Source organism: Lepisma saccharinum, chromosome 7 (assembly GCF_977018435.1).
Source record: "Lepisma saccharinum chromosome 7, izLepSacc3.1, whole genome shotgun sequence".
NCBI lineage: Eukaryota > Metazoa > Arthropoda > Insecta > Zygentoma > Lepismatidae > Lepisma > Lepisma saccharinum.
The window spans coordinates 12515000-12540886 of NC_139235.1; the positions used below are offsets into that span (position 1 = coordinate 12515000).

Sequence of the window (25887 nt, forward strand, 5' to 3'; positions counted from 1 at the left end):
AATTCTTGTACCAATTTGCTCCTTTTCGAGGTGTTAGAAAAATGCCTTAAAATTTGTTTAGTTCATCGGTAACGCATCGAGATCAAAGTGACGTCTAGGGAGAGAAGTTCGCATGCCATTGCACACGATTTTAATCGGATACATCCACGAGGAGCTGCGCATTATGAATGGTTGTCGCGAACAATTACAGTGTGACGCTTCCATTGAATTAAAAGTCCTTCACAGTGACAAGGCTAATGTTTATGTTCATAAGGAAGTTCATCAACAGAATATTCGATGCTTTTTATCTGATAACCCATTTTCGACAGATCAAAGCTGAATGGTTAGTGTTGGTAAGTTAATGGTGTGGCGTGCTGTGTGGAACACGATTGGTTAGTCAATTTTCCATCAACGGAATTTAAATGCTTAGGGCTACTTGGTTTGTTAAATAAACAGGTTTTTTCATCCTTGCTTATGGAAGAAGGTACTTTTTTACAGAGTTTTTTTCAATAGGGAGGAACAACAGAACAGTATGGGAACGTTGTGAAGCAATTTCTGTCCAAAGTTAGTTATCAGATGACAAGGGTAGCATATTCTGTTTATGAATTTCTTTATGAACATAAACGTTAGCCTCGTCACTGTGAAGGACTTTTAATTCAATGGAAGCGTCACACTGTAAATTGTTCGCGACAACCATTCATAATGCGCAGCTCTTCGTGGATGTATCCGAATTAAATCATGTGCAATGGCATGCGAACTTCTCTACCTAGACATCACGTTGATCTCGATGCATTACCGATGGGCTAAACAAATTTTAAGGCATTTTTCTAACACCTCGAAAAGGAGCAAATTGGTACAAGAATTCAGTCATAACTTTTTACTGGTTAAAGATACGTCGAAAAAACCATCACCATCACCATTGCATTTCTCGTGAAATTCTAGCCTCATTTGATATATCATATCACCCCCTTCCCATTTAAAATTCTGAAGTTGAATTCGAGATAGCTGACATCAAGATGGCCGCCGACCACGCGGGTGGCGTCAATGTGGTTCCCTCTCGGCCTGATAAAGATTGGTCATCACCATTTCCATGTCGCGCGCTGCAGTGGCCTTGTACCCGGGATGTTAAGTGACTTTTTGAGCCACCCTGTATATGAAGATGAAAAAATTATAAACCAACTAACTAACTCTATAGCCTTCTTAAACCCGAAGGTTCATGGCTGCAGCAACACAGGCCTTCCATCTTTCCCTATCTTGAGCAAGATCTATATACTCTTTTCCATCCCTACCGATTTCCCTTAGGTCCATCTCAACGTTGTCCCTCCATCTTCGTCTTGGTTTTCCTACAAGTCTCTTACCATCAGGTTTCCCAACAAGAATCCTGTAAACTCCTCTTTCCTCTCCCATTCGTGCCACATGGCTTGCCCACCTAAGTCTTCTTGATTTCATTATTCTAATAATATCTGGACATGAATACAAATTATGTACTTCTAAATTATGTAACCTTCTCCACTCACCTGTCTCCTCATCCCTTTTAGGTCCAAATATTTTCCTAAGGATCTTATTTTCGAATACTCTCAATTTATGTTCCTCTTTCAATGTAAGGGACCAAGTTTCACATCCATATAATACTACAGGTAAAATTACGGTTTTGTATATTTTAACTTTTAGTTTCTTAGATATTAAACGAGAAGACAAAAGTTTATGAAGAGAGAAGTAACATGCATTTCCTTAATTAAGCCTACTTTTTATTTCCTCTTTAATATAATTTTCACTTGTTAATATTACTCCTAAGTATTTGAATTTGGAAACTGGTTCAAACGAGTTGTTATCAATAATTAGATTTTGATTATTACCTAACACTTGGTTTCTGCCTGTAAGCATATATTTAGTTTTGTCTTTGTTAACTTCCAAACCTATCTCTTTAGCAGTTTTGAAAAATATTTTAGCATTATTCTTAATTGTATTCACATCAGTACCCAGTAAGTCTACATCATCTGCATATGCTAACATCTGAGTCACACCATTTAATTTTAGTCCTTCTTTAGTTTCTTTTACCTTCCTAACAGCATATTCTAAGGCAAAATTAAAGAGCAATGGAGATAATGAATCTCCTTGTTTTAACCCATCATGAATTGTAAATTTGTCAGACATATTAATACCCACTCGAATTTTACTTTCTGTTTCACTGGTGCATACTTTTATCATACTAACAAGCTTCTTAGGTATTCCAAACTCTACTAATATATTATATAATTTATCTCTTTTGACCGAATCATATGCTTTTTTGAAATCAATGAATAGCTGATGGACATTTTGATTATATTCCCACTCTTTCTCAAGTGTCTGTCTGATGTGAAAAATTTGATCTGTAGTTGATTAAAAAAATTAAGTAACATTTTTACAAGCGAAAAAGTAAGTATAAAATTAGGTATTAATTTAGTTACCCCTAACTTGCAAAAGTAATTGAGCTAGTGTCGCCAATTTCAAGAAAGTAACTAGTCACAGTTTTACCGTTACTCGAGAAGTACCTTAGCTTACTGGATGGCTTAGTGGAAATGTCGTCGCCTTGTAACCAAGGGATCCAAAGTTAGATACCCGGTCAAGGTACATAGTGGTTTGGATGTAAGTATAAACTGTAGGTCCAGTCCCAGTTAGCCCATCTGTGCATAAGTAGACGAAAAACAAAAACTCCAAACTCGTAAAAATAGCTCTTACTTGTAACTAATTTACTAGTAACTCGTTCATCGCAAAAACTGACAACCACTCATTTTAAGGAATCATACCCTACCTTTTTCTTGATAAGTTGAAGCTTTCAAATGAAACAAGGATAAAAAAGCGCTATATTTCACTTTTGAACATCAAAGGAAGAAGAATGATTGGTTCCCTTTTACAATGATCTGACAAATGACACAATACGAGTAAGAGCACAGTCTTCCTGCATCAACAGATGAACAATCTACTGATAGATACCAAGGGAAAAAAAACTATTCTTAGGACGAACCGATTTCCGTCGATCCAATAATTCCTTGCCTCTACAGGAAAGACTTTCAACACAATGGAAAGGGTATTTTTCTTCATTTTAGTGCAAAGAGAAAAAGGTACATGGAAGGCAGCCTCATGTTCTTATTTGTTTGATCAATATTTGTTTCCTTGTTGCTGCTTTTATATTGTTTATCGACCTTATCGCTGAAATTCGCCTTTTATCAGTTTTCTAATTCGCATATGAGCATATCTATTGCAGTCTTGCTAAACACACTTGTCGATATTTTTCTTTAGCTTTCCTTCTTTTTCTCTCTTCTCCTTGCCTTCATTTTCTCTCTATTGCTGTTTGGCTGCCTTCTTTCCTCCTACCCCTATATCCATGCCTCTCCTCCTGTCTTGGCTATATTTCTATTTCTCTCTCTCTCTCTCTCTCTCTCTCTTTCTAATTCGCTTTTAGCACTTTTGGCTAATCGCGAAAATATAGGATGAATGATGTAAAGTAAAAAGTAAAGTGCTCCCCTGTGCTTTGCACCAATGCACCATGCCTTGAAGGCGTATAGGTGGTGTGGAGTTAGGTTCCCACACTTTCTTGATCACGGCCGAAGTTGGGGATGATGTGATCAGCACGACGCTCCTGGCCGCCATTAAGCCCCATAGTTTCCTCCAAGTACCCATTTTATACTAGGCTGGGTGGGCGCCGGAGCCGCTTGAACAAAACATCTCGGTTCTCCCCCGACGGTGATCGAACACGTGTCTCTCGCATTGTAGCCAGACGCCCGAGCGTCGAGGATGAGTAATGATATGGTGAAATTGATGAAGGGACACTCACACACAACGATCATGCCAGGTTTCGAACCCGGGACTCCTTGCGTCGTAGCGCGCGGTGATGACCACTCCGTCACTGAGGAAAGCCTATCAGGCCACTAGTATCTAGTCTTCATAGCACTCTCATAGTTTCTGAGGTACAGGTGGCTGAAACAGACTGATAGACATAAGGACACAAGCTGATTAAGAGTCCTATGTATTGAAGAGCCTAATATACATGATTGTATCTCTCCACTCCGTCATAACTCTGATTAACGACACATCACTGCACACCTGCACTCACATATGGGAGTAGCAACTAGATGCATGTTGCGATAAGACTCGGTGATATGCGTGTCGGCAGGTTTCGAAATTGGCTTCCAAATCCCCATTGCATCATAATGCACATCTGTCGTGTATGCAGACGACACTGTTTATCTTGTTGGGCGTGTTCTTCCTCGGTGCATCCGTCCCTGACCCAACCATATGGCGATCTTTGAGGTGACTCTTGACTTTTAAGGGTTTTTACAGTACTTGGAACAGAAATTCAATCACATTTGGTGACAACAGCTATCTCTAGAGGTACGACGAATTACTGTGTTCTCAGAAGTAGTGAAAAGGAAGAAAAATACATAGAAACAGGGAGAGATTGGCAGAAAAGTGGAGAGAAACACAGAAACCGGAGAGAAATAGAAGCGTAGACAGAATGAGAGAGGGAGAGAGAAAAATATAAGGAGAGAGAATAAGAAATATGAACGTGGAGAGAAAGAGCAGAAAAGATAAATTCGATAAAAGAAAGAGAGAGTAAAAAAGGTGAAAAGGAAGAGGAAATACCCGAAATAAAGAGAGAAAATAGGAACGTAGAAAGAAAAAGAGAGTAACCTAGAATGGTGAAAAGAAATACAGAAAAAGGAAGATGAAAACAATGAAAGAAATAGGAAGATAAGTCGAACATAGAAGGAAGGAAGAGAAAGTAGAATACAAAGATGAAAAGTAATAGAGAAACGTAGAAGAAAGGTAACAAAAGGATAGAAACGTGCAAAGGAGAGAATGTTAGATACAAAAGGTCAAAAGAAATAGTGAGAAAGAAGGACAGGAAATTGGAAAGAAAAGTGGAAATGGAGATGATAGCACATTGCACAGCATAACCATACTCCGTCCCAGTAGTCTGGGGAAAAACGCTGCGCATAACGGTAGAGAAGGGAAGAAAGCGAGTGGGTCGAACGAAGAAATGCGCGCTGCTGCAAATAAACGGCTGGTAGGTGCAACCGCGTTTTTCCCTCCATATAACGGCTCTCTCTTCCACACATTCATTGGTCGAGCCTTCTAGAGTTACTTATGCAGACGACTTGTTTTTTTTTCGCTTGCTCCAGAGACTACTGGTACAGAGTATAGTAGCGCCTGCAGTCATCTCGCAAAAGCCAACCCCCTTGATCAACTCAGGGGTAACAAAAAACCCAATCGCAACCTCGAAAGGTGCAGTCGAAGGAACCCAATTGAGAAGATTAATAGGAACGGTAGGTTCATTTTCTGGAGTCTAAACCCCTTACCCTTCCAACCCATACCATAAATTTTAATTTGCATTGTGTCTGCGGCATCTTTTGTGGCGCTGGTAAAAACACAGCTCGCAATAGGAGAAAAGTGCGCGGACGGTGATGACCAATGAAAAGGTACGGTGGGCGTTTCCCGCTCTTCCTTTGTCTATCAGATAGATTCTCCCTCGGGAGAGGCTCTGAATAATGAACCGTCCTCTTCTTTTCATCCGGAGACAATAAGCGGCCGGCTCCTCCTTCGGGATCTGGTCCCGAGGGAAATCACACTTAATTTACCAGCCCTCCTCACCTGAAGAGCTTAATAGTCCGTTGCGAATCGGCGGGCAAATTTAACAATGACAGCGGAGAGAGATGAGCGTCTTGTCCTCTGCGCTCAATCTCCTAATGTTTTCCAAGATGCTGGCAGCGTGAGTGATGGACTCCGAGGCAATCGCAGTGGATCATCTCGCGCCAGGACGTAAAGAGGGTTGCCTGCATACAGGCTCACAATCTGTGAGAAGATGTATGCATCCGCCACTCACTGAAATGATACTGGGCTATATTAGCAAGTCAGTAAATGGGACGTCCCTCGTCGATAAATCCTACCTTTCCATCTCAAGAACGCTGCTGTTTTTTGTTGTTTTCTTTTCATATTTATTTATATTTCTTATCCTTGTCGCCACCTTGTTATCAAGGGATCCAGGGTTCGATACTCCGAAGGAGGCACATAGTGGCTCGGAACCCACTTTAAACTGTAGGTCAGTGGACTTAAAACAAAAACTCTTTATCCTCTTTAAACTTTTCGTATCTTTGTTCAGGGTCGTAGCCAAAGCTCATGTGTTTTGAGGGGGTTGGGTGGTTGGGGGGGTCCAACCGATAAGAATCTACATGATCATTTTTCTTGGCAGTGGATTCTGGCCGAAAACATAGATTCTTGATGGGGTACGTGTAAGTTATGGGAGGCCAGCGCCCACCCGAAGCCCATCTTCATCGTGACGAACTGATGTGATACACGATGAAACAGGATTCGAACATTTGCTTCGTATACCTACTCTAACTGTTCCACCATGAAAGCAGGTTTAAGTGTGCTTTCGTAACTACACTGTAGATACAGACACCTTGGAGTACGACCGATTTGAAGGGTCCAATAACTATTTTTCCAAAAAATATTCCCGGATCGACTCGTGGACTCGGCATGGGTGATTCTTTGCGAAAGGGCCTTCTTCAGTTTCATCTACGCACCAACAATGTGGGAGAGAAACGTGAAAAAATTATAGGGTAAGAAAAATAGATATGTGGAATGAAAGAGGAAATAAGGAAAGAGAAATGAAAAGGGAGATAGAAAGATATAATTATGGAGAGATAGTTCGAAAGGGAAATGTGGAAATAATGAGAGAGTTAGGAAGATAGACACGTGGAAAGAAGAACAGCAAGACAAAAAGCATGGATAGAAAGACAAATTGAAATGTGGTAGAAAGAGGGATGGGAAGAAACATGAAAGAAATTTGGAGAGAAAGAAACGTGTAAAGAAAAATAAAGAGTAACAATGATGATAGATAGGTGGAAATAACGTTAGAAAAGGAAATGTAGAAAGAAGCAGAGGGTAAAAGGGAAACGCGAAGACAAAAGAGAGAAAGAAGGAAACGTTGAAGGAAAACTAAAACGAAAAGTGAAAAAGAGTAAGAAGATAGAAATGTGGAAAGAATGAGAGAGAGTTAAAATGATCGAAATGTGGTAAGAGAAAAAGAAAGAAAATTGGAAAAGTGGGATAAAAGATAAAGAGAGAGATGGAGAGTAGCAAAAATACATGGAATGTGAGAGAAAAGGATCAAAACAGAAATAGCGGAAAAAAGAGGGTATTAAAGGTAGAAATGTAGGAAGAATGATATAGTAAGAAATATAGAAATGTAAAAATTAGAGAGGGTAAACGGTAATCGAGATAAGAACAGAATTTTTGTATTCAAAACCACCTAGTAGAAAATTATCTATGGACGTCAAACTTCAGAAGACTACTAAAGATAAACCTGACTCACCGAGGTTAATCGCGACGCTAATATCTTTTGTGGACTACGCAGAGAATCGATCTCCACACTTCCATTTGTTCCTCGGCCTCTCATAAATCCGGAAGGACAACAGGTTAATTTCTGCAGTAGATCTCGACTCTACAAGGCTCCTGCAGTGCGAAGCACGAAGAAAGTGCGAGCGCCTTCTTTCGGAAACCTCATGATTTATCATCCCAGCATGCAACTCTGAACAAATACCTGCAAAATTTAAGATGAAGTTGTGAACGTCGCTTCGTGAGAAGCAAGGGGAGCGGCAAATCCTTTGAGGCGGTGGAAGAGGGGGGAGTGGAGGGGACAATCCCCCCAAGAACCGCCATCCATTACCCTTAGCAGGGGAGATATTGCATTCCTCCGTCTGACGTGAATGCCCCATTCAAGGAGCTGCACGTGATTGTGTTCGAAACAGACTTTTTCTCGACACCCACCAAAAGTGAGAGGTGCGGCGTCAAATAAGTCGTGAGAGCGAGAGTTGTGTGCGTCGGGAGTGTTCGCATAAGTCCGAGAAATATCTACGTAACTTGAAAATACCACCGGCAAATGCACTTGGAAAGTAGTGTGCGGTTGTGTGCTTTGTTCCCACTGTACAGGGTGTCCGGAAAAGAATGTACCAGACATTTGAGGTAAACGTTGTAAGTGCCAAAAGCGAAGGTGTTGGGAAATCGCATCGTTCAGCACATCAGCCCGTAAGAACGTTCACACTAGCGAGCTCTTTACACGCCCTTTGAACTACTTAGAGGGCTACCAGCCACTTTTCACGTTTACCACATTATAAAGCATGGCACATTTCACAGTTTAACGTGGAAAACTGTGTTTGAATTATTGTGGCACGTACAGTGTTTACCAATTTTAGTCTTCCTTTATTCTCAGTCAAAGGACGTATTTAGGGGGAGGTGCAGGCGGTCTGGACCCCCCGCCCCGAAAGACTTACTAAGTACTACAGTAAAATAATGTAAGTAATGAAATAATGCAAATGAAAATATACCTGTTCTTTAATCGAGGGCTATGTATTTCCGCCGAACTTATTGGAAGGCAAGGGTTATATTATATTGGAATCATACGACTTTGAATGACAGTCTCAAAGAAGATTTAGATACGATTTATTACTACTTATAATAAATACGTATAAACTATTACTAGGAAGTTTACTTTTCGTAAACTGGATCTAACATATTTTTTGATATTCAATATATATTAAATTCTTTACGTATTGGACATTAACTTTCTTGCCTGGGCAGTTTTTTTTTTTATAAATTATGTCGACTTTAACTATACGTAATCTAGATAATGAATACTTGTTGCTTTTATCACTATCCTTATGCCGTCTTCCTACCTATTCATGTAATAAAAATATATTAATAAATTTGAATATTTTAATTAATACTGTTATAATTAATATAATATATTTATAATTATTTTAATTTAAACATTATTATTATTATTTTGTGACACTTGGTTCGGATCCCCCCCCCCCCGAAATATATTTATAGATACGTGTATGTCTCAGCCCCATGAACATAAGTTACAAGTTTACAAGTCTGCTTTCAGTCGACCTCCGTGGCAAAGTGGTTATTTATTTATTTATTCGTTTGCTTCCTACAGAGAGAATCTCCAAATAGAGGAAAGCTTACATATATTCAAATAATAAACACATAAGAGTGTATGTACATTACATATGAAGACCGAGCGTTGTGCTTGTGCATTCCCTTGTTAGTTCCTAACTTAAAATCGTCTTCTTTTGTACAAATTCACGAAGCAAATCAGTGTCTTGAGTCTATGTGAGACTTCCAACTCTTCAAGACGAAATACTTGCACAAATTGTATAAAGAAGTTAAAGATGGAAGAGACATGTCACATGCAAGCCATCCTGCAATAAAAGAATTGACCGAAGAGTTTTCTGAAGATACTTAAAAACAGGTGCAATTAATTTTGATTTCATTTGTCTTTATAGTAATTATTTTTCATAAGGGGTAAAGGCGAACACGATGTTCGGCATTTCCCCCAAAAATCCTGGTAATGTGAACAGGCACGTATTTAGAAATTTATTTCGGTGTCCGAACCAAGTGTCTCAGAAATAATGATAATAATGAGTAAATGTTTAAATTACAATAATTGTTATAATTATTTTCAATTAAAATAATATTAATTAAAATATATAAATTAGTATTGTATTATTATATGAATAGGTAAAAAGACCGTATAAGAATAGAGATATATAAAAGCATGTATTTATTATCGCTAAAATTTTCTATGAAAGCAAGTGTCCTGACAAGGAAATCGGAACGAAATAGATAAGAAAATATTAAATAATTAAGACGAATCTTAGATCCAGTTGACGAAAAGTAAACTTTCAGATTAATATCTTTGGTATTGTCATTGAAAGTTGGGCGGAAAGAAATAATCCTAGATTATGCAGCAAATGCTAAACAAGTGTATTTTCATTATTTATTTTTTGTGCTTCTAAAGTATTTCTGGGGGCCGGGTTCGAACCCCCTGGACCCCCTAAATACGTTCTTGAATGTGAATATGACATTGTTACTAGGAACATTGTTACCTAGTTGATTTGAAAGGGAAGATATTAAGGTTTCCATGCAGTGTCTTTCAAATAATTCCATAATTCATCATCAAAGCTTAAGTGTTCGGAAATTCCACGGTTCCACCTATATCTAGAACACCCTTAAGGCCCAGCTGTCGATATAATCTGGAGGAACACTTAACAGCTCTTGCAGAAATGTAGCATCACAACTTTCAACCTAATGCAACTGCACTGGCCTGGACCAAGCAAACTCCACATTACTGTATGAAATATGACCTTCATCCCTAGCAACGAAACCACACATCGCAGCGGATTCCATGTTATAGCAACTGTAAGCATGGCAACGACCAAATCGACAAGGCACAAATTAGTTACAGAGTTAAATAGCTACCGTGTATATGCAACTGAAATGTGAGAGAAGTAAGCTTCTACTAAAACGCTACAATGTACACGATGAGCATCAAACAGACAAAATGCCAAAAATAGTCCAAGAACAGGCATGTTGGTTTTACTACAGGGTGTGTAGGAAGCAACTACCCATTTTCAAATATTATTTCTCCTAAAATATTCACAGTAGCACCGTTTACGTTTTTCTCGTGTGTAGTTTCGGTTTTAACGATCCAATTGAGAGTCAATGTTGTTATTACAACCCACAAGTGTCCGTGACTGTACAGGAAATAGTGCATTTTTCATTATCCCTTTCTTCACTTTGACTTCTTCTGGTCTTCGGTTAGTCCACCCACCGTGGCGGAGTGGTTAGCACAGCGCGGTACGACGTCAGGTGTCCAGAGTTCAAATCTCGGCCTAGGCATGGCTGTACTTTGTAAATGAATATAGGTACTGTTAAGTGTGCATAATATCTGAATCGATATTCAATTGTTTGTAAAGTTGTTATTGATAAAATTGAGAGTTCAGCCATCTTAGAAATGGTTATTGTAAGTTTAGTATTAAATCGTTATTTCGTATCCTCGTTTTTATCTTTATACTGTGAAGTACCTACGTGTGCAAATCAATTAACCTCTGCGTGTGAATACACGACAGGTACCTTCAGCATATAATCACTCATAGCCATCGTTGCGATTAGACAAAAGTGGCATAAAAGCGACGCTAAATAACAAAATCTAAACCAAACAGTCTTCACTTAATTCAAATCTTGCAACTTCCATCTTTCACACTTCATTTTTTCTATACTTTCAATATTTTCTCTATTTTTTGAACTAATTGATTCTTGAAAGCTTTAATACCATTCAGCGCTTCCCGTTTGTGTTTAACTAGAGTCCATCCCTTAGTCTGAACGAGACAAATCCTGATCTATTTTGACCAGTTGGTATTTTTCTACTTTATACATACCTGGTGTACATACCTAACTAACAAATGAATATATATATATCTTTTAAACCCTAAACCAGAAGGTTTGCAGCAACACAAGCCTTCCATCTGTCCCTATCCTGAGCAAGATCAATCCAATCTTTCTTTTCCATCCTTACTGCTTTCCTTTAGGTCCATCTAGGTTATCCCTCAATTTTCGTCTTGGCCTTCCTACAGGTCTCTTACCATCAGGTTTCCGAACAAGAATCCTGTAAACTCCTCTTTCCTCTCCCATCATGCCACATGGCCTGCCCACCTAAGTCTTCTTGATTTAATTACTCTAATAATATCCGGACATGAATACAAATTATACTGTTCTAAATTATGTAACCTTCTCCACTCACCTGTCTCCTCATCCCTTTTAGGTTCAATTATTTTTCTAAGGAAAAATAATAATATATATTCACATGTTAGTGTGTGTGTGTCAATGAACACCTCCTAACGCTCACCAGTCTTCAATGATTTTGTACCCTGGAAGTAGAGGAAATTCCGTAGGTTCTATGCTCTTCTCCTTCCCAACTATTGAATCACAATAATTCTAATATTCAACAATGAAATCTATAATTATAAGAATAGATTATCTGTATACACTACAAGAATTGACTGTTGCTATGAAATCATTAGAATATTAATCTATCTGAAAGTAACAAATTTTTAGTTATTTGAATTTATTTCGGAGATAATGGTAAGATACGTAAAATAATTTCTCTGTGATGTGTGTACCGTGTTGCTGTTTAAGTAGACATGCAGTAAGCATGTACGGTATTTTGCTTTTTACGTGCGTGAAAGTGTGTGGTTCTCTCAAGGTTTTGTTCACAGCACTGTAGGCTTGAAGAACGCATGTAGAAGCAGAGCCTAGACCTTTACAATCTCCGCTTTTTGTGGAGATGATGTGATCAGCACCACTACCCTGCTGGTTTCATCTCTTGCCGGCAGATAATCACTTATCAGAGGCTGGGTCAACCACTACAAGCAGAAACATTATTAGAAAAATCACCCACACCAAGAATCGAGCCTGGGTCTCTCGTGTGGCAGTCACCCACCCTACCGACTGGCTCTTTTCTGCTTCTATGAATATATATCAAGGGGTCTCGGGTTCGATACCCGGTGGAGGCACAAGTGGTTCGGATCCCACTTTAAACTGTAGGTCCAGTCCCGATTAGCCTCACTGTGCATAAAGTGGACTTCAAACACCAAATCAAACCAAACCAAAGCTTCTATGAATATAGAACATCAGGGTCTGGAAATCTTGGAAAATCATGGAAATACATTTATGTTTCTGGAAAAATTAATGTTTTTGTGGAAGTGCACTACAAATTGGTTCTTGAACAAAGAAGAGAAGGACAAGCAAGAAATTTTAAATGTGTCGTGAACAAAGTATACTACAGTTTGATACACTGAATATTACTGACAGTTATATTAGAAATTGCATTTTAAATATTCTAGGAAAATGGACATGTTTTGAACTACCTTCACATACAAATCTTCTACAGTTAGTGTCTGTCTATTGGCATTTACCACATTTTTGGTTGCAATTTTTTAGGTTGGCTTGGTAGATATTTGTATTAATACATACCTAGGTATATTTTTTAAATTTTGCTGTAATTATGTTTTATTTATGCTATAATTGTTATGATATTTTTATGAATTCTTTATTATTAGTTAATACGTGGCAAGTATTATGTAAAAGCTCATGCCTGATGCCTCTATGTCAATTTCTGTTCAGTTTCACTTCTCGTTAGCCGATCCCCGTGGCGGAGTGGTTAGCATATCGCGCTACGATGCCAGGGTACCGGATTCGAATCTCTGCCGGGGCATGGATGATTGTGGCTGTCCATTTATCAATTTCCATCATATCATCACTCATCCCAATCTTCGCAAAATAGCCAAAAGTGGCACAAAACGCGAAGTAAAGTGAAGGAAATCAATTAATTCTCGTTATTACTGTTAAGTTCATTTAGTGGGTTTCTAAATGTGGCGTTTAGCTAAAATGTAGTTACCTCAATAAAGAAATGTTTAAATACATGAATTGACCTAATGGCTTGGTTTTAAAAAACTGGAAAATTAAGGAATTTTGTTTTCACAAAATCACTTTATCTTTTGGCTTTGATGGAATTTCCAAATTTCTATGCTGTAGCTTGATTTAGATTAATGTATATGCACACATAGGCTGAGTGTTAACTGGATGCTTAAACAATGCCATAGAATATGTGGGTTAACTCCTTTAGAAGAAAGTGAGCCGTACATGATCTGTAATATGTGTAGGGGGCCCCCATTTATGATATATGAAGCAAGATGTATACGCTACGAAGCCATAAGGACGATACGAGATGACGAAAGCTGTCATAAAATTATCTAACTTTATCTCTTCCTATTATCATGTTCCTCCTTTTCAGCCACCGATGCTTGCTTTGATTCGGTCTTTCGCCACGCCGCCTTTTCACGTCGAGTCACTTTTTTTCTCCCCAACCTATGATGGATGAGCTTTCATCTCGCTCTGCCTCTTTTCCAGCTTTTATCCCGCGGGATCTCTATTGAGTCCTTCTCTTTGCAGGTAGCCTCAACATCCCGCACCTCCAGGGCCCGGTGTTCATTCAGGAACCGCCCCCCTGGTTGGACTTCTCGAACACGACAGGGGCCATGTTGAGTTGCTCTGCGCACGGGAGTCCCCCGCCGGAAATACGATGGCTGGATTCTTCGGACAAGGAGGTGCTTCACATACCACGGCTAAGGTAAGGAAACATTGCCAAAGTATATCCTGACTGCTATGCAACCCGTGTATTGGTTATAGATTTCTGGTTGCATATACACCAGGTTAGATACCTCTACGTGCCTTTGTATGGCTGAAATGTGATCGATCATTGAGTACTGCTTTACCGTACAATTTCCTGCAACGTTTAAGGGAGAATTTACACCGAAGAGACAGGAGACAGGATATAATTGCATTAATCAGTTTTAAGGCGCCCGAAAAAACCTAACAAAAGACATTGTTACATGTAAATCGTGTTTTAAAATTTGTGCAAGTTATTGAAACTCGGGAGACGCGTGTTGTGCATGAGAAACGGAGAAATAATACGCACTGACCTCAAACTACATACGCTATACTTTCCAGCCTGGATAAGGTGAAGACTTAAACACTAGAGAAATGGTTCTAAACCTTCGTGAAACCATATCCCCATATATTTTGTTTAAACCCCAATCTCAAGAATTTTCCTCGTAAATACCTTTCCAGTATTTGAGATTTTATGCATAAATTAACATGTACCCATGAAATTAAATATTGATAATGATCAAAAGAGTTATAATACGTAGTTGGATTACTCGTAAGATTGTTGACAAATATAAAAGTGTGAATGACGAAGCGGCAACGTCGTCTCCTTGTAATTAAGTAATCCCGGGTTCGATACCCAGTGGAGGCATATAGGGTGCGGGTTCCAGTTTAAACTCTAGGTCCAGTCCTGATTAGTCTATTTCTGCACAAAATGGACTTAAGAAACGAAATCTTGCAACTCAAATATGATATTTCCATTGTGTTATTTGTCAACCAATTTCATCAGAACGTTTCGCAGCTGAGTATAGTCGATACGAGTGCAAGCGGTTGAGAAACAATGCACTAGAGTACTTTACCACGTTGATCTACTGTATTTTGGACTAAAGTGCCTCCATGTGTTGGCTTTTTAAAATAAAAGCAGTCACTTCCTAAATGGCCCTGCAGCGTGTCTCGTGTCTCTTCGGTGTGAATTCTCCCTAAACCACGAACTCCAATATCCTGTCCAAGCTGTCTCTGTATGTCTGTCTCATTTTATTTCTCTGTTCCATGTCGTTCAGTTTCTAGCTTCTTCTCTCTTGCCCCTTTTATCCTGTATGTCTTCTTTATCTCTCAGTGTCTTCCCCAATCTCTCCCTCTTTCGTTTGGAATTCTCTCTCCCTTTTCCTTCTCTTGCTTTCTTTGTTCTTTTACTCTTCTCCATCTTCATAGGTTTTTTTCCATTCTATGCCCTTCTTTTGACCTCTCTGTCTTCTCATTCCCCTATCTCTCACTTTTCTGAATGTCCTCTTTCTCTCCTGAATGTCTTCTTCTCCTGCCACTCTATCTCTCTCTGTTTGTTTACCCTTATTTCCCTCTGTAAGTAAATGTCTGACTGACTTTCTGATTTGTTCCTCCCCTTTTTACGTCTTTTATCTCTCTCTTTGTGTAAGAGTGTCAATCTTCTCGTTCTCTCTGAACCTTTTATTCTAATTTTTCGAACTCACCTTCCATTTTCTATCTCGTGCTTTCTTCGTTTCCTCTTCCTCTTCATCTCCATAGGTTTTTCCCAATCTATCCCCTTCTTTTTCTATCAGTTTTCTCACCTTCTCTATATCTCGCTTTTCTGAATCTCCTGATATCCCCCCTTTCTCTTCGTTCCCTTACTCGCCTCTGTAAGACTGTCTGACTTTCTGATTCTTTCTACATCCCCTGTCTACCTCTCTCTGTCTATCAGCCAATCTATTTTTATCTCCGTCTTCCAGCAATGAAACAGGCATCGCTTCGTGTCAAATTCCTTGTTTGCAACGGAAACCTCCATCAAATCAGTCGCCGATGGGCCTCCTCCTGCATGTGGAACTCCCACTTATGTCGGCGAAAATCGATTTTCAATCGTCGGCCAGAAAATTGCTCTCTTGACTCCGTTGGGCTAAGGGACCCGTTTGTCGGTTTGCTTTTCTTGAAACACCGGCGCCTGCAGAGGCCTCGCCCGGTGCTTGACAAATAATTAGAATTTCGCGGGAGCTCCCCCAGGGGGGCAAATAGAGACGCCGAATTCGTTTCAGCGCGAAATTAGATTCCGAAAGAACACAGGCCTGGGCTGCTACTAAAAAATACTTACTTCAAATGTAACGCTTCTGCTGTAACGCCATTGCAAGTAACGGAAACTTTTAACGACTGACTGTGAACAAGACTTGGGAAACTGCCTTGCACGTGTGTAGGCCAACGAGCGCTCCTAAACCCCGTACCAGCTAACTGTAGACCAGGCGAACGAGAACAATTCTGTGCGCAAGTAGTGACGCAACATGGCTCCACCAATGAATAGTGAGAGAAACGGGATTGCGTAATGGACGCCTGGAGTTTTCTGTTTTCCCTCTTCGATCTGCCATCGTTGCAAACTTTTGAAAAGGATAACACCGTACGCACATGGAAAACGGACCGTATTTTTGTCTCCAGGTTTAAGAATTTCTGAGGGAAATATTAGGGATAAAACAGCAAGTGAAAAATTTGATAAGCCATGCATTTAGCATACGGGCTAAGGTCTGGACCGTACGTCCGTACATGCCATGACATTTTTGTACATGTACGGTCAGGACCGTACGGTTTGCAATACTGCGCTTTCACCACTGATTTCCCTCCTCCTCCTCTGCCGCTATGCGCGGCCCTGCTCTACAGTTAGCTGAGACAGGGTATAGTCGGTGCGAGTTTTACTCTTGCAGTGTTGCCACATGAAGGGAAATTTCCCTCCTGCAGGGGAATAGGAACAAAATTTTAAGCGAAGAGGTAAATTTGATGAAACATCAAAATTTGATGTAAGACATCAGATTCAATATTAATATGGATTATAATAGAGGTCCCAGTGTTACATAATTATCTCTATTTCTCTCGGCTTCCACTTATTTCTATTGATTTCAGTACAAACCTATGTATTTACATTTCTGTTTTGTTTACTGTACGTCGCTTTTCCATATCTTCGGTTAATAGCAACGATGAGGATGAACAATGATGGAAAATAACACAGTTGTACTGTTGTAGAAATCTCCTTTGGACTCCTTCGAATTCATCTAAGCGTAAGCTTACCAACGTAAAGCCAGTGGCGTAGAGAACTTAATTGTATCAGGGCAACAGCAGACCTTAACGTTTCTCGTCACCGTCGAACGGTGGCGTGTGTGTTTTGACTACGGATCAACTGGAGATGCATTGGATTCCAGTCGATGCATTTGAATCCATTCACGGACATGTTAGTATGAATATACAAGTATCTATGTGGTAAATTATTATCATTTTACGGGCTTACTGAATTTAAAAAGATTGGGGACCTTCCTGATAGCTTTGGCCTTCGACCTGTTCGATTTCCATGGCAACTTATTGTGTCAAACTTTCTGGCGGATATGAAACATTTTCTTAAAATTTTATATTCAAATTCGTCCAAACAAGAAATCATTATCCAATAATAGGAAGTTTAAATATTGTACACATTAAAATATTGTATTGAATATATATTACATTTTAGGCAGATTTGTTTTTTGTTTTAAGTCCATTTTATGCACGGATAGCCTATAATTTAATGTTGGATCCGACACACTATGTGTCTCCACCGGGTATCGAACCCGGGATCCCTTGATTACAGGGGGTGCACGTTACCACTACTGCATCGGAGAGGCCACCATTTAGGTTAAGAACTCCATGATCCACGGTTTAGCAGACACTGCTTCGAATACAGAGTTCCCTGGTTCGAATCATCGAAAGTTGCCCTTCGTCAGTATCTTTACACTTTCGTTTCATTTTCATCAGGAAATTTGGCACTGGACCTTAGGTACACCCTGTATGCAAAAATAACTATTACAGAGCGTCAACTCATCCCCCAAGGTTTTTTTGTAAGTCCGTCATTTCATAAATAACCAATTCCATTGGAGTTTTTTTTATGAAAGCACGCTTCGTGGCGTGAGTTGAGGGGAAAAGGTGGGGGGTGGGGTGGGAATCCAATCTCGCATGGGATCTAATTATAGCATGACGTACGAAAACATGTTGTCACGTGTGGGTGGTGTCGAGTTTCCAAGCTCTGGAGCATCTTTTAATCGAGCATATTAGCATATGCTCTTCTGGAGGGACATTATGAAGATTAAAGATGAAATCGTGACCCAGGGGCGCGGCGCGGAAGCAGCTAGGTGGGAGGAGGGGGCTGAGTTCTGCGTCAGTTGTCATTTCGCGACCATTTAGAATGACGGCATCTCAGCGGCGCCGGAGGCATTAAAAATTCAAAAGCGCCGTCGTCCCTTTGGAGAGGCAGGAAAATAGAATGTGAGGGTTCTCTCACCGGAGAGAGAGAGAGAGAGTGAGAGTGAGAGAGAGAATGAGAGAGAGAGAGAGAGAGAGAGAGAGAGAGTGAGAGTGAGAGAGAGAGAGAGAGAGAGAGAGAGGGAGAGAGAGAGAGTAATTTATATTGTTAGGGGAGAAAAGATGCTATGGAGTTTTGAACTTTTTTTCGGAGGATGAATATTTAAATACTTTGCTTAGGTTTGGTTGCTTTTTAACAAAAGGATTTTCTAGTTTCCTGCGAGATTACACATTGCGGAGATAATTATTGACTTCTTACATTCGGCCCGTTGACATTGCATCTCCCTTAGCTCTTCAGCGAGTCGGTAGAATTACTTCAACAATAGTGATTTATTCAGTATAAAACATTATGGAAAACTATTTCATCAATAAGATACTTCATCAAACACTTTTTTTTAAATATACCGTGCGTTCATTTCGATCTTCAGCCGAAAGATCGGGAGAAGCGTAACGTGCGGCGCTGACGGAGATACGGACATTTGCGGCCTGTAACGCCCGCTTATTTTTATGGACGTATGCAGACATTTATATAAATATTGCAAAACGAGCACTAATCTGTATTATAAGAGTACGGTTTTAATTTTAGTAGCTTAGTGGCTGTATGTGCTGATGATTTTGACACGTCCATCTCCTGTGAAACACGACGTAGATGTTTGTTTGGAGAACGTTCTAACGCTGCACCAATTTCATCGAGTTTTGCTTCGGTTAGAATCCGTCGTTTTTGCTTAGGTGTTTTAAAATTTAACGATTCAGTTTCTCGTAATTTAAGGACAAGATGTCTAACAGTATCTCTATGTGGAGGTGAAACGCCTGGGATTTCTGTACAAATTGCCTACACACGTCTCGACACGAGTCTGTTTTCACGTAAGTGTCATACATAAAAATTCTTTGTTCTAACGTGAACCTTGCGGCTGGCATTCCAATCGTCTCACTGACACAACACACATACACACTGCAATAACACAAACAAGTAACGGCAAGTAACCAAGAATAACACTCTTGCGCACAGTACGAAATTAACACGCTCTTGGTTTACATCTGCTCGCCACTATATTCACAGCTCTGTCTTCATCTAGTCGCGAAAGAACAAAAAACTCGAGCTCCGAGATTTCGGATTACAAGGAAGCCTACGAAAACCATTGACTTTTAACGGTTTTGTCTGCAGCGTAATCTTGATACAGTGTTGCACATTCGAAACCTCCAAACGATCCCCATCGACAAAAAACTCTTTCAAGGATATAAACTTAAGCAGGACGTTACTGGTCAAAACTATGATTAAAATGTTTTATTATATGTGGCTCTTAAAATCGTTTCTAAAGCGTATTTATTTGTGTATATAAGAGCAGAACTTGGATGAATTACAGAAGAACTTTTGCGTGTTATAACACAGGTTAGTGCTCGTTTTGCAATATTTATATAAATGTCTGCGTATGTCCATAAAAATAAGCGGGCATTACAGGCCGCAAATGTCGGCATCTCCGTCAGCGCCGCCCGCCACGCTTCTCTCGGCTGAAGATCGAAATGAACGCACGGTATATTTCGACGACAAATATTTCGTCAACTCACATTTAGTCATAGCGACATTTGGACACAGACAAGTCGTTAAAAAGACACTTCAACAAGAGACATATCGTAAAATACAATTCGTCAAAACACACATTTCGTCAAAACGACACCTCGTCGACACATACAGTTCATCAAAAAGATACTTCGTCGTCACAAGCAGTTCATCAAAAGGACAACTCGTCGACACATACAGGTCATCAAAAAGACAACTCGTCGACACATACAGTTCATCAAAAAGACACTTCGTCAACACACATTTCGTCAAAAAGATACCTCGTCGACTCATACAGTTCATCAAAAATACACTTCGTCAAATGACACTTCGATGACACGAATTTCGTCAAAAAGACACCTCGTCGACACATACAGTTCATCAAAAAGACACCTCGTCGACACATACAGTTCATCAAAAGACTCGTCCTCACAAACAGTTCATCAAAAAGACAACTCGTCGACACATACAGTTCATCAAAACGACATCTCGTCGACACATACAGTTCATCAAAAAGACACTTCGACAACACACATTTCGTCAAAAAGACACCTCGTCGACTCATACAGATCATCAAAAAGACACTTCCTCAACAGACATTTCGTGAAAAGACACTTCTATGACACACATTTCGTCAAAAAGACACTTCGTCGACACATACAGTTCATCAAAAAGACACTTCGTCAACAGACATTTCGTGAATAGACATTTCGATGACACATATTTCGTCAAAAGGACACCTCGTCGACACATACAGTTCATCAAAAAAAAAACTTCGTCAACAGACATTTCGTCAAAGCGCTTCGATGGCACAAATTTCGTCAAAGGACACTTCGCTAATGACATTCATTTCGTCAAAAAGACACCTCGCCGACACACACAGTTCATCAAAAGGACACTTCGTCAAAAGACACTTCGATGACACACATTTCGTCAGAAAGACACATCGTCGACACACAGTTCATCAGAGACACACTTCGTCAACACGCACATTTCATGAAGAGGCACTTCGTCAACACACGTATACTCTTTAGTAATTAATTCTCATTTTGCCTTCTTTTCTTGCCTTCTATTTCTAGAACTCTAGGCCAAGGGGGTTATGACACCCACCAACTTTTTCTAGGGCACGCCACTGGTCATTGGTCTCCTGAAAGTTGAACCCCTCCCTCTATTTCTCTATATATAGAGCCTCTTGCCTCCCACTGGATACACACTTTAGCATGACTTTATATTGGCGTAAACTTTGTGCACGAAGCATCTGGGAAAAATAGTTTTTCTTTCAGGTTGAAACTCAAAGCGCGTGAAAATGTTTTGACAGTCGCCTGAAAGTAATATTTCAACTCTGGCGATGACGACCATCAAATTAAATTTCGGAACACGAAATAAAACACAAATGTGGCAATCCGGCCAGGGTTGCGTAAGCTTCGATTTCCCATTTTAATTAGTAACACCTTCGTCCGTCATGTCGCCACTGTACGTACGTTCTCGTAGATTGCATGCAGAGGGAGAAAAAAAGAGCAGGGAAGTGGATTGTACAAACACGGTATATAATCTGAACCTTGTCACGCGAACCTGGACAGAGAGGATATAACGAACAAATGGAGTCCTGGCCGGCTCTAATGAAATTAAACTCATCTGGACAGCTGATTGTTAGCCTGATGGTAATGGGTGCCGGTAGTCATTACTCTGCCTAGCCAGTCGACTGAGCACGGGCTCAGATATCCAGCCTCGGGGTTCGCAAAACGCTAATGAGAAAACCGCACGGTCCCTGCCAGTGGGGGAGAAAGCCCCACCTTCTCCCCCTTCCAACCATACGTTAAAGCATGACCGACTGTGGGCTTGGAGGGCGTGGGATTGTATCTTCCACATCTGGTCAAAACGTATTATTTATGTCCTGTGCACTGGATCAACAGGTCAATGCTGATGGAGAGGCGTCGCCACTGGATGGACAGAGGGGGGTTGGGGGCTGTTGCACACCCTCCTGCGAACCCATAGTCCACAGAAGAAAGTTTTAGGATCATTTAAAGTTGAGCAAAATCATACAACCACACACACACAAACACAAACACAAGCAAATACAGATAAGAAAGGGATGGAAAGAAGAGTAGGAAGGAAAAATTAACAGTGGAAGAGAGAGGAGAGAGGAGGAGAATGAAAGAGAAACAAGTAGATAGATACAAAGAAAGAAAGATGGCAAAACAGAAATGAAATTGTGGAAAGTAAAACGATAAATAAAGATAAATAGAAATAGAAAAAGAGAGATAGAAAGCAATAAAATTAATGGAAGAAATTAAGATCGGGAAGAGAAGACAAAAGGGATTGAAAATGGGAAGAAAGAGAAATTTGGAAAGAAACGATAAATAAGGAGAAATAGAAGGTAAAACGAAAGAAAAAGCGACACACCCAGAAAGATAAAAATGATAGAGAAACGCAGAAAGAAAGATAAATAGGAACAAAGAAACAGAAACATAGGGAAGAGAGAGAGAAGGAAAGAAAATTAAAGTATGTAAGAAAGGTGGAGAAGCAGGGTTGGAGACAAACATGGAAAGAAAACAATTAATAAAGAAAGGTAGAAAGGGATATGAAAGATACAGAGAAACAAAATAACAACTACGGAAGAAAGATGAAAAATGAGAAGCACAGAAATGGATACAGAAACAAGGAGAAAAAGAAATAGAAAGGAAGAAAATTATGGAAAGAACTGAAGATGGAAAATGGAAATAGAAAGGGATAGAAAAATGCAGGAGAAGAAGATATATAAAGGAAGAAAATTTTGGGAAGAAATGGAGATTGAAAAGTAAAATAGAAAGGGATTGAGAAATACAGGAAAAGAGAGATAGAAAGGAAGAAAATTATGGGATGAAATGAAGATGGAAAAGGGAAATAGAAAGGGATAGAGAAATACAGGAAAAAGAGAGATAGAAAGGAAGAAAATTATGGAAAGAAATGAAGATTGAAAAGTGAAAAGAAAGGGATAGAGAAATACAGGAAATAGAGAGATGGAATGCAAGAAAATTAAGGAAGGAAATAGCAAGCAGAGTTAGATACATGAACTTTAATTTCTTCTTTTGGGGTAAACACGAACTTAAAGTTTGCAACACTGGCAATGGAGGGCCAAAAAACTAAGAGAATATACTGCGACACAAACAAACTTCTTGCATGTTCCGGTTCCAAGAACTGCAGAGCAATTATCATATAAGTTTGCTTGGAAAACATGCTGAAGTTCATCCTTATGTTTACGTTGTTTTGTTCACTTCTTTTCCCGCCATTTTTTACTGCCTTCGCTCTCCTTCAACTTTTCTTCATGGCTCATTTTTCACGCACGAAAACTTCGTCCCGCTTTTTTTCAGGGGAGGGGGGATCCTTGTACATGCAAAATCATAACTCGATTAGCCTTAATGATTATGGAAATGACGATAATTTGACGTCGCTTCTGGTGGGTTGTTTTCTGAGGAACTGATGGGTAGAAAGATTAATGTTTGGGGGGGAGGGGGATGAAACCCTCTTTGGAAGCACGGTTGCGTAAGAAACGCGGGCGGCGCCATTTCTAAGGTGATTACAAAGCCTCTTTAGGTTCCCGCTTCAAGACAGGAGACCTTTGCGTCGTTACTGGCAGCGTGTGGAGTTTCAAGGTTGAGAGAGAGTGGTGGAGTGATCCCGGGTTCGAATCCCAGCGTGGTTCTTTGTGAGCGTCCCTTCATCATATCATCAATCATTCTCGTCGTCGCGACTAGCTAAAGGTGGCAGAAAAGCGGCGTAAAATAACCGAATGGATCACTCGAAGCAAAGAACATACACGGAGGTGTCATAGTGCCTCCCAGATGGCGCAGTGGCAGCGTCGTCGGCTTGTAATCAAGTGGTCTCGGGTTCGATACCCGGTGGAGGCACATAGTGCTTCAGATCCCACTTTAAACTGTAGGTCCAGTCCCGATTAGCCTTACTGTGCATAAAGTGGACTTAAAACACCAAATCAATTAATCAAACGGAGGTGTCGTACAATGACAAGATTGCGTTTAAATTTTTCTGAAAAAGAGAAGTCGAGTTTGAGTGTTGAGGTTATAGTTTTAAGCCCACTTCATGCACAGTAAGGCTTATCGGGTCTGGAAGAAAGTTTTAGGATAATTTAATGCTGAGCAAAATCATACAACCACACACACACACACACACACACACACAAAAACAAATGTAGATAAGTACGGATAGATAGAGAGGAGTTGGAAGGAAAAGTGAACAGTGAAAGATAGATGAAATGAAAGAAACAGAAAGTGATAGAGAATCACAAAGAGGTGGATACAAAGAAAGAAAGATGGAAAGACAGATATGGAGATGTGGAGAGTAAAACGATAAATAAAGATAGATAGAAATAGAAAATAAAGACACAGATAAAAGGAGAAAAACAGATGAAAGATAAATTATTATAGAGAAGCACAGAAATGGATAGAGAGAAACAGGAAAAGAGAGAAAACAAGAAAATTAATTGAAGGAATGAAGATGGAGAAGAGAAGAGAAAAGAAATTGAAAATTGGAAGATAGAGAAGTGTGAAAAAACTATAAATAAAGATAAAGAGAAATAGAAGATAAAATGAAAGAGAGAGAGAAGGCGATAGATAAACACAGCAAGAAGGATAAAAATGATAGAGAAACGCAGAAAGATAGATAGATAGGAACAAAGAAAGTAAAAGATAGGGAAGAGAGAGAGAGAGAGAGAGAGAGATGGAAACAAACTCGCATCCCTTCATTACAAGGCGACGACGTTACCACTAGAACTTCGGGGAGGCCCAAGTTGAATCCTTGGATTCAGTGGTAGATCTTTAGTACAGTCACGGACACTTCTGTGTTGTAACAGCCTCATTTCCTTTACTTGCAATTCAATGAAACTGCTACGACCCATTAGTGTCAGTGACTGTACAATGTACCAATTTATCGTGCTTGGAACGACAATTGAGAAGACATAAAAAGGAGCTAAAAGGTTAAAGACTCATCGAGGGGATGTGGAAGTAGGAATCCATTCATTCGCAATCGTGGCCATTTGTGGAACTGGTGTGATCCGACCACCTTCGGGTATCATTTTATTAGAGGTTGTGTGAACCCCAGAGCCGTTATATGTAAGGAGGTTACTGGTAAATTGCCCCACGGGAATCGAACCTGTCTCTTCATAATACTTGATAACGTATATCAATACAGATCCAATCATAGTTATGACATTATCATCAACAACGTTGTTGGAATTACAGATTCGCGTTTGACTATTTATGCCCAGCACATGCATATTTATTGTAGCATCTCTAAACATATACAGGTTTATACATGAAGGTATTTCCATTCCAACATCAAATACATTGATTGGCGTGCTATGAAAATTACACTGACAAGTACTAAAACGTCACAATGCATATAACGTAACTGAAGCAGCCTTTTATACATTATGACAAAAGTATTTCAGGAAATCGCATGTATTTCTACAGGCCGTTACAGTTTCTTGGAAAATGAGGTTGGCACCACTGCTAGTAAACTACTTTGCCGCCCCTAAAACAACACTACTGAATATTTCCACATGCAAAAAGCCGTTGTTGCAGCAGCAATAACATTGAGGTTACGAAAGATTGGGGTTGCAGTGTTTCGCAGTTGTTTGCTTCGAATAATTTCCTGTGCGGTTTAAACGCTTAGGGTGGTTAAATGTTACAAAACATATATCTCGTGTTTGGTGACATTCCGTGCGATATATTGCCTAGACTAGTGGCTCCGTAACATTCTGGTTTCTGGGAAAACTATTCAAACATCACAGATGTTTCAGCAATTCTGCGTCTGAAAGTTTATCGTAGTTTTTTCATTCCTGTTTTTGTGTTTGTATTAAAGTTTGTGACATCATAAATTAATTCAGGAAAGTATTGTATATCCATTCTTTGAATTTATATAACTCCCATTTTAGGTACACGCCTGCACACATACACATATACATAGTGTTCTTTCCTGAGAAGAAA

The 25887-nt window shown here is 39.7% G+C and overlaps 1 protein-coding gene across 1 annotated transcript in view; it reads left to right on the forward strand.

Annotated features, from left to right (window-relative positions):
* Positions 1-14000, forward strand: part of LOC145990095 (cell adhesion molecule Dscam1-like) — a 433569-nt gene extending 419569 nt beyond the window's left edge. The window contains exon 3 of the mRNA XM_083125747.1: positions 13819-14000. Coding sequence (XP_082981873.1) covers positions 13819-14000 — 182 coding nt within the window. The remainder of the gene's footprint in view (positions 1-13818) is intronic.
* Positions 14001-25887: the final 11887 nt, after the last annotated feature.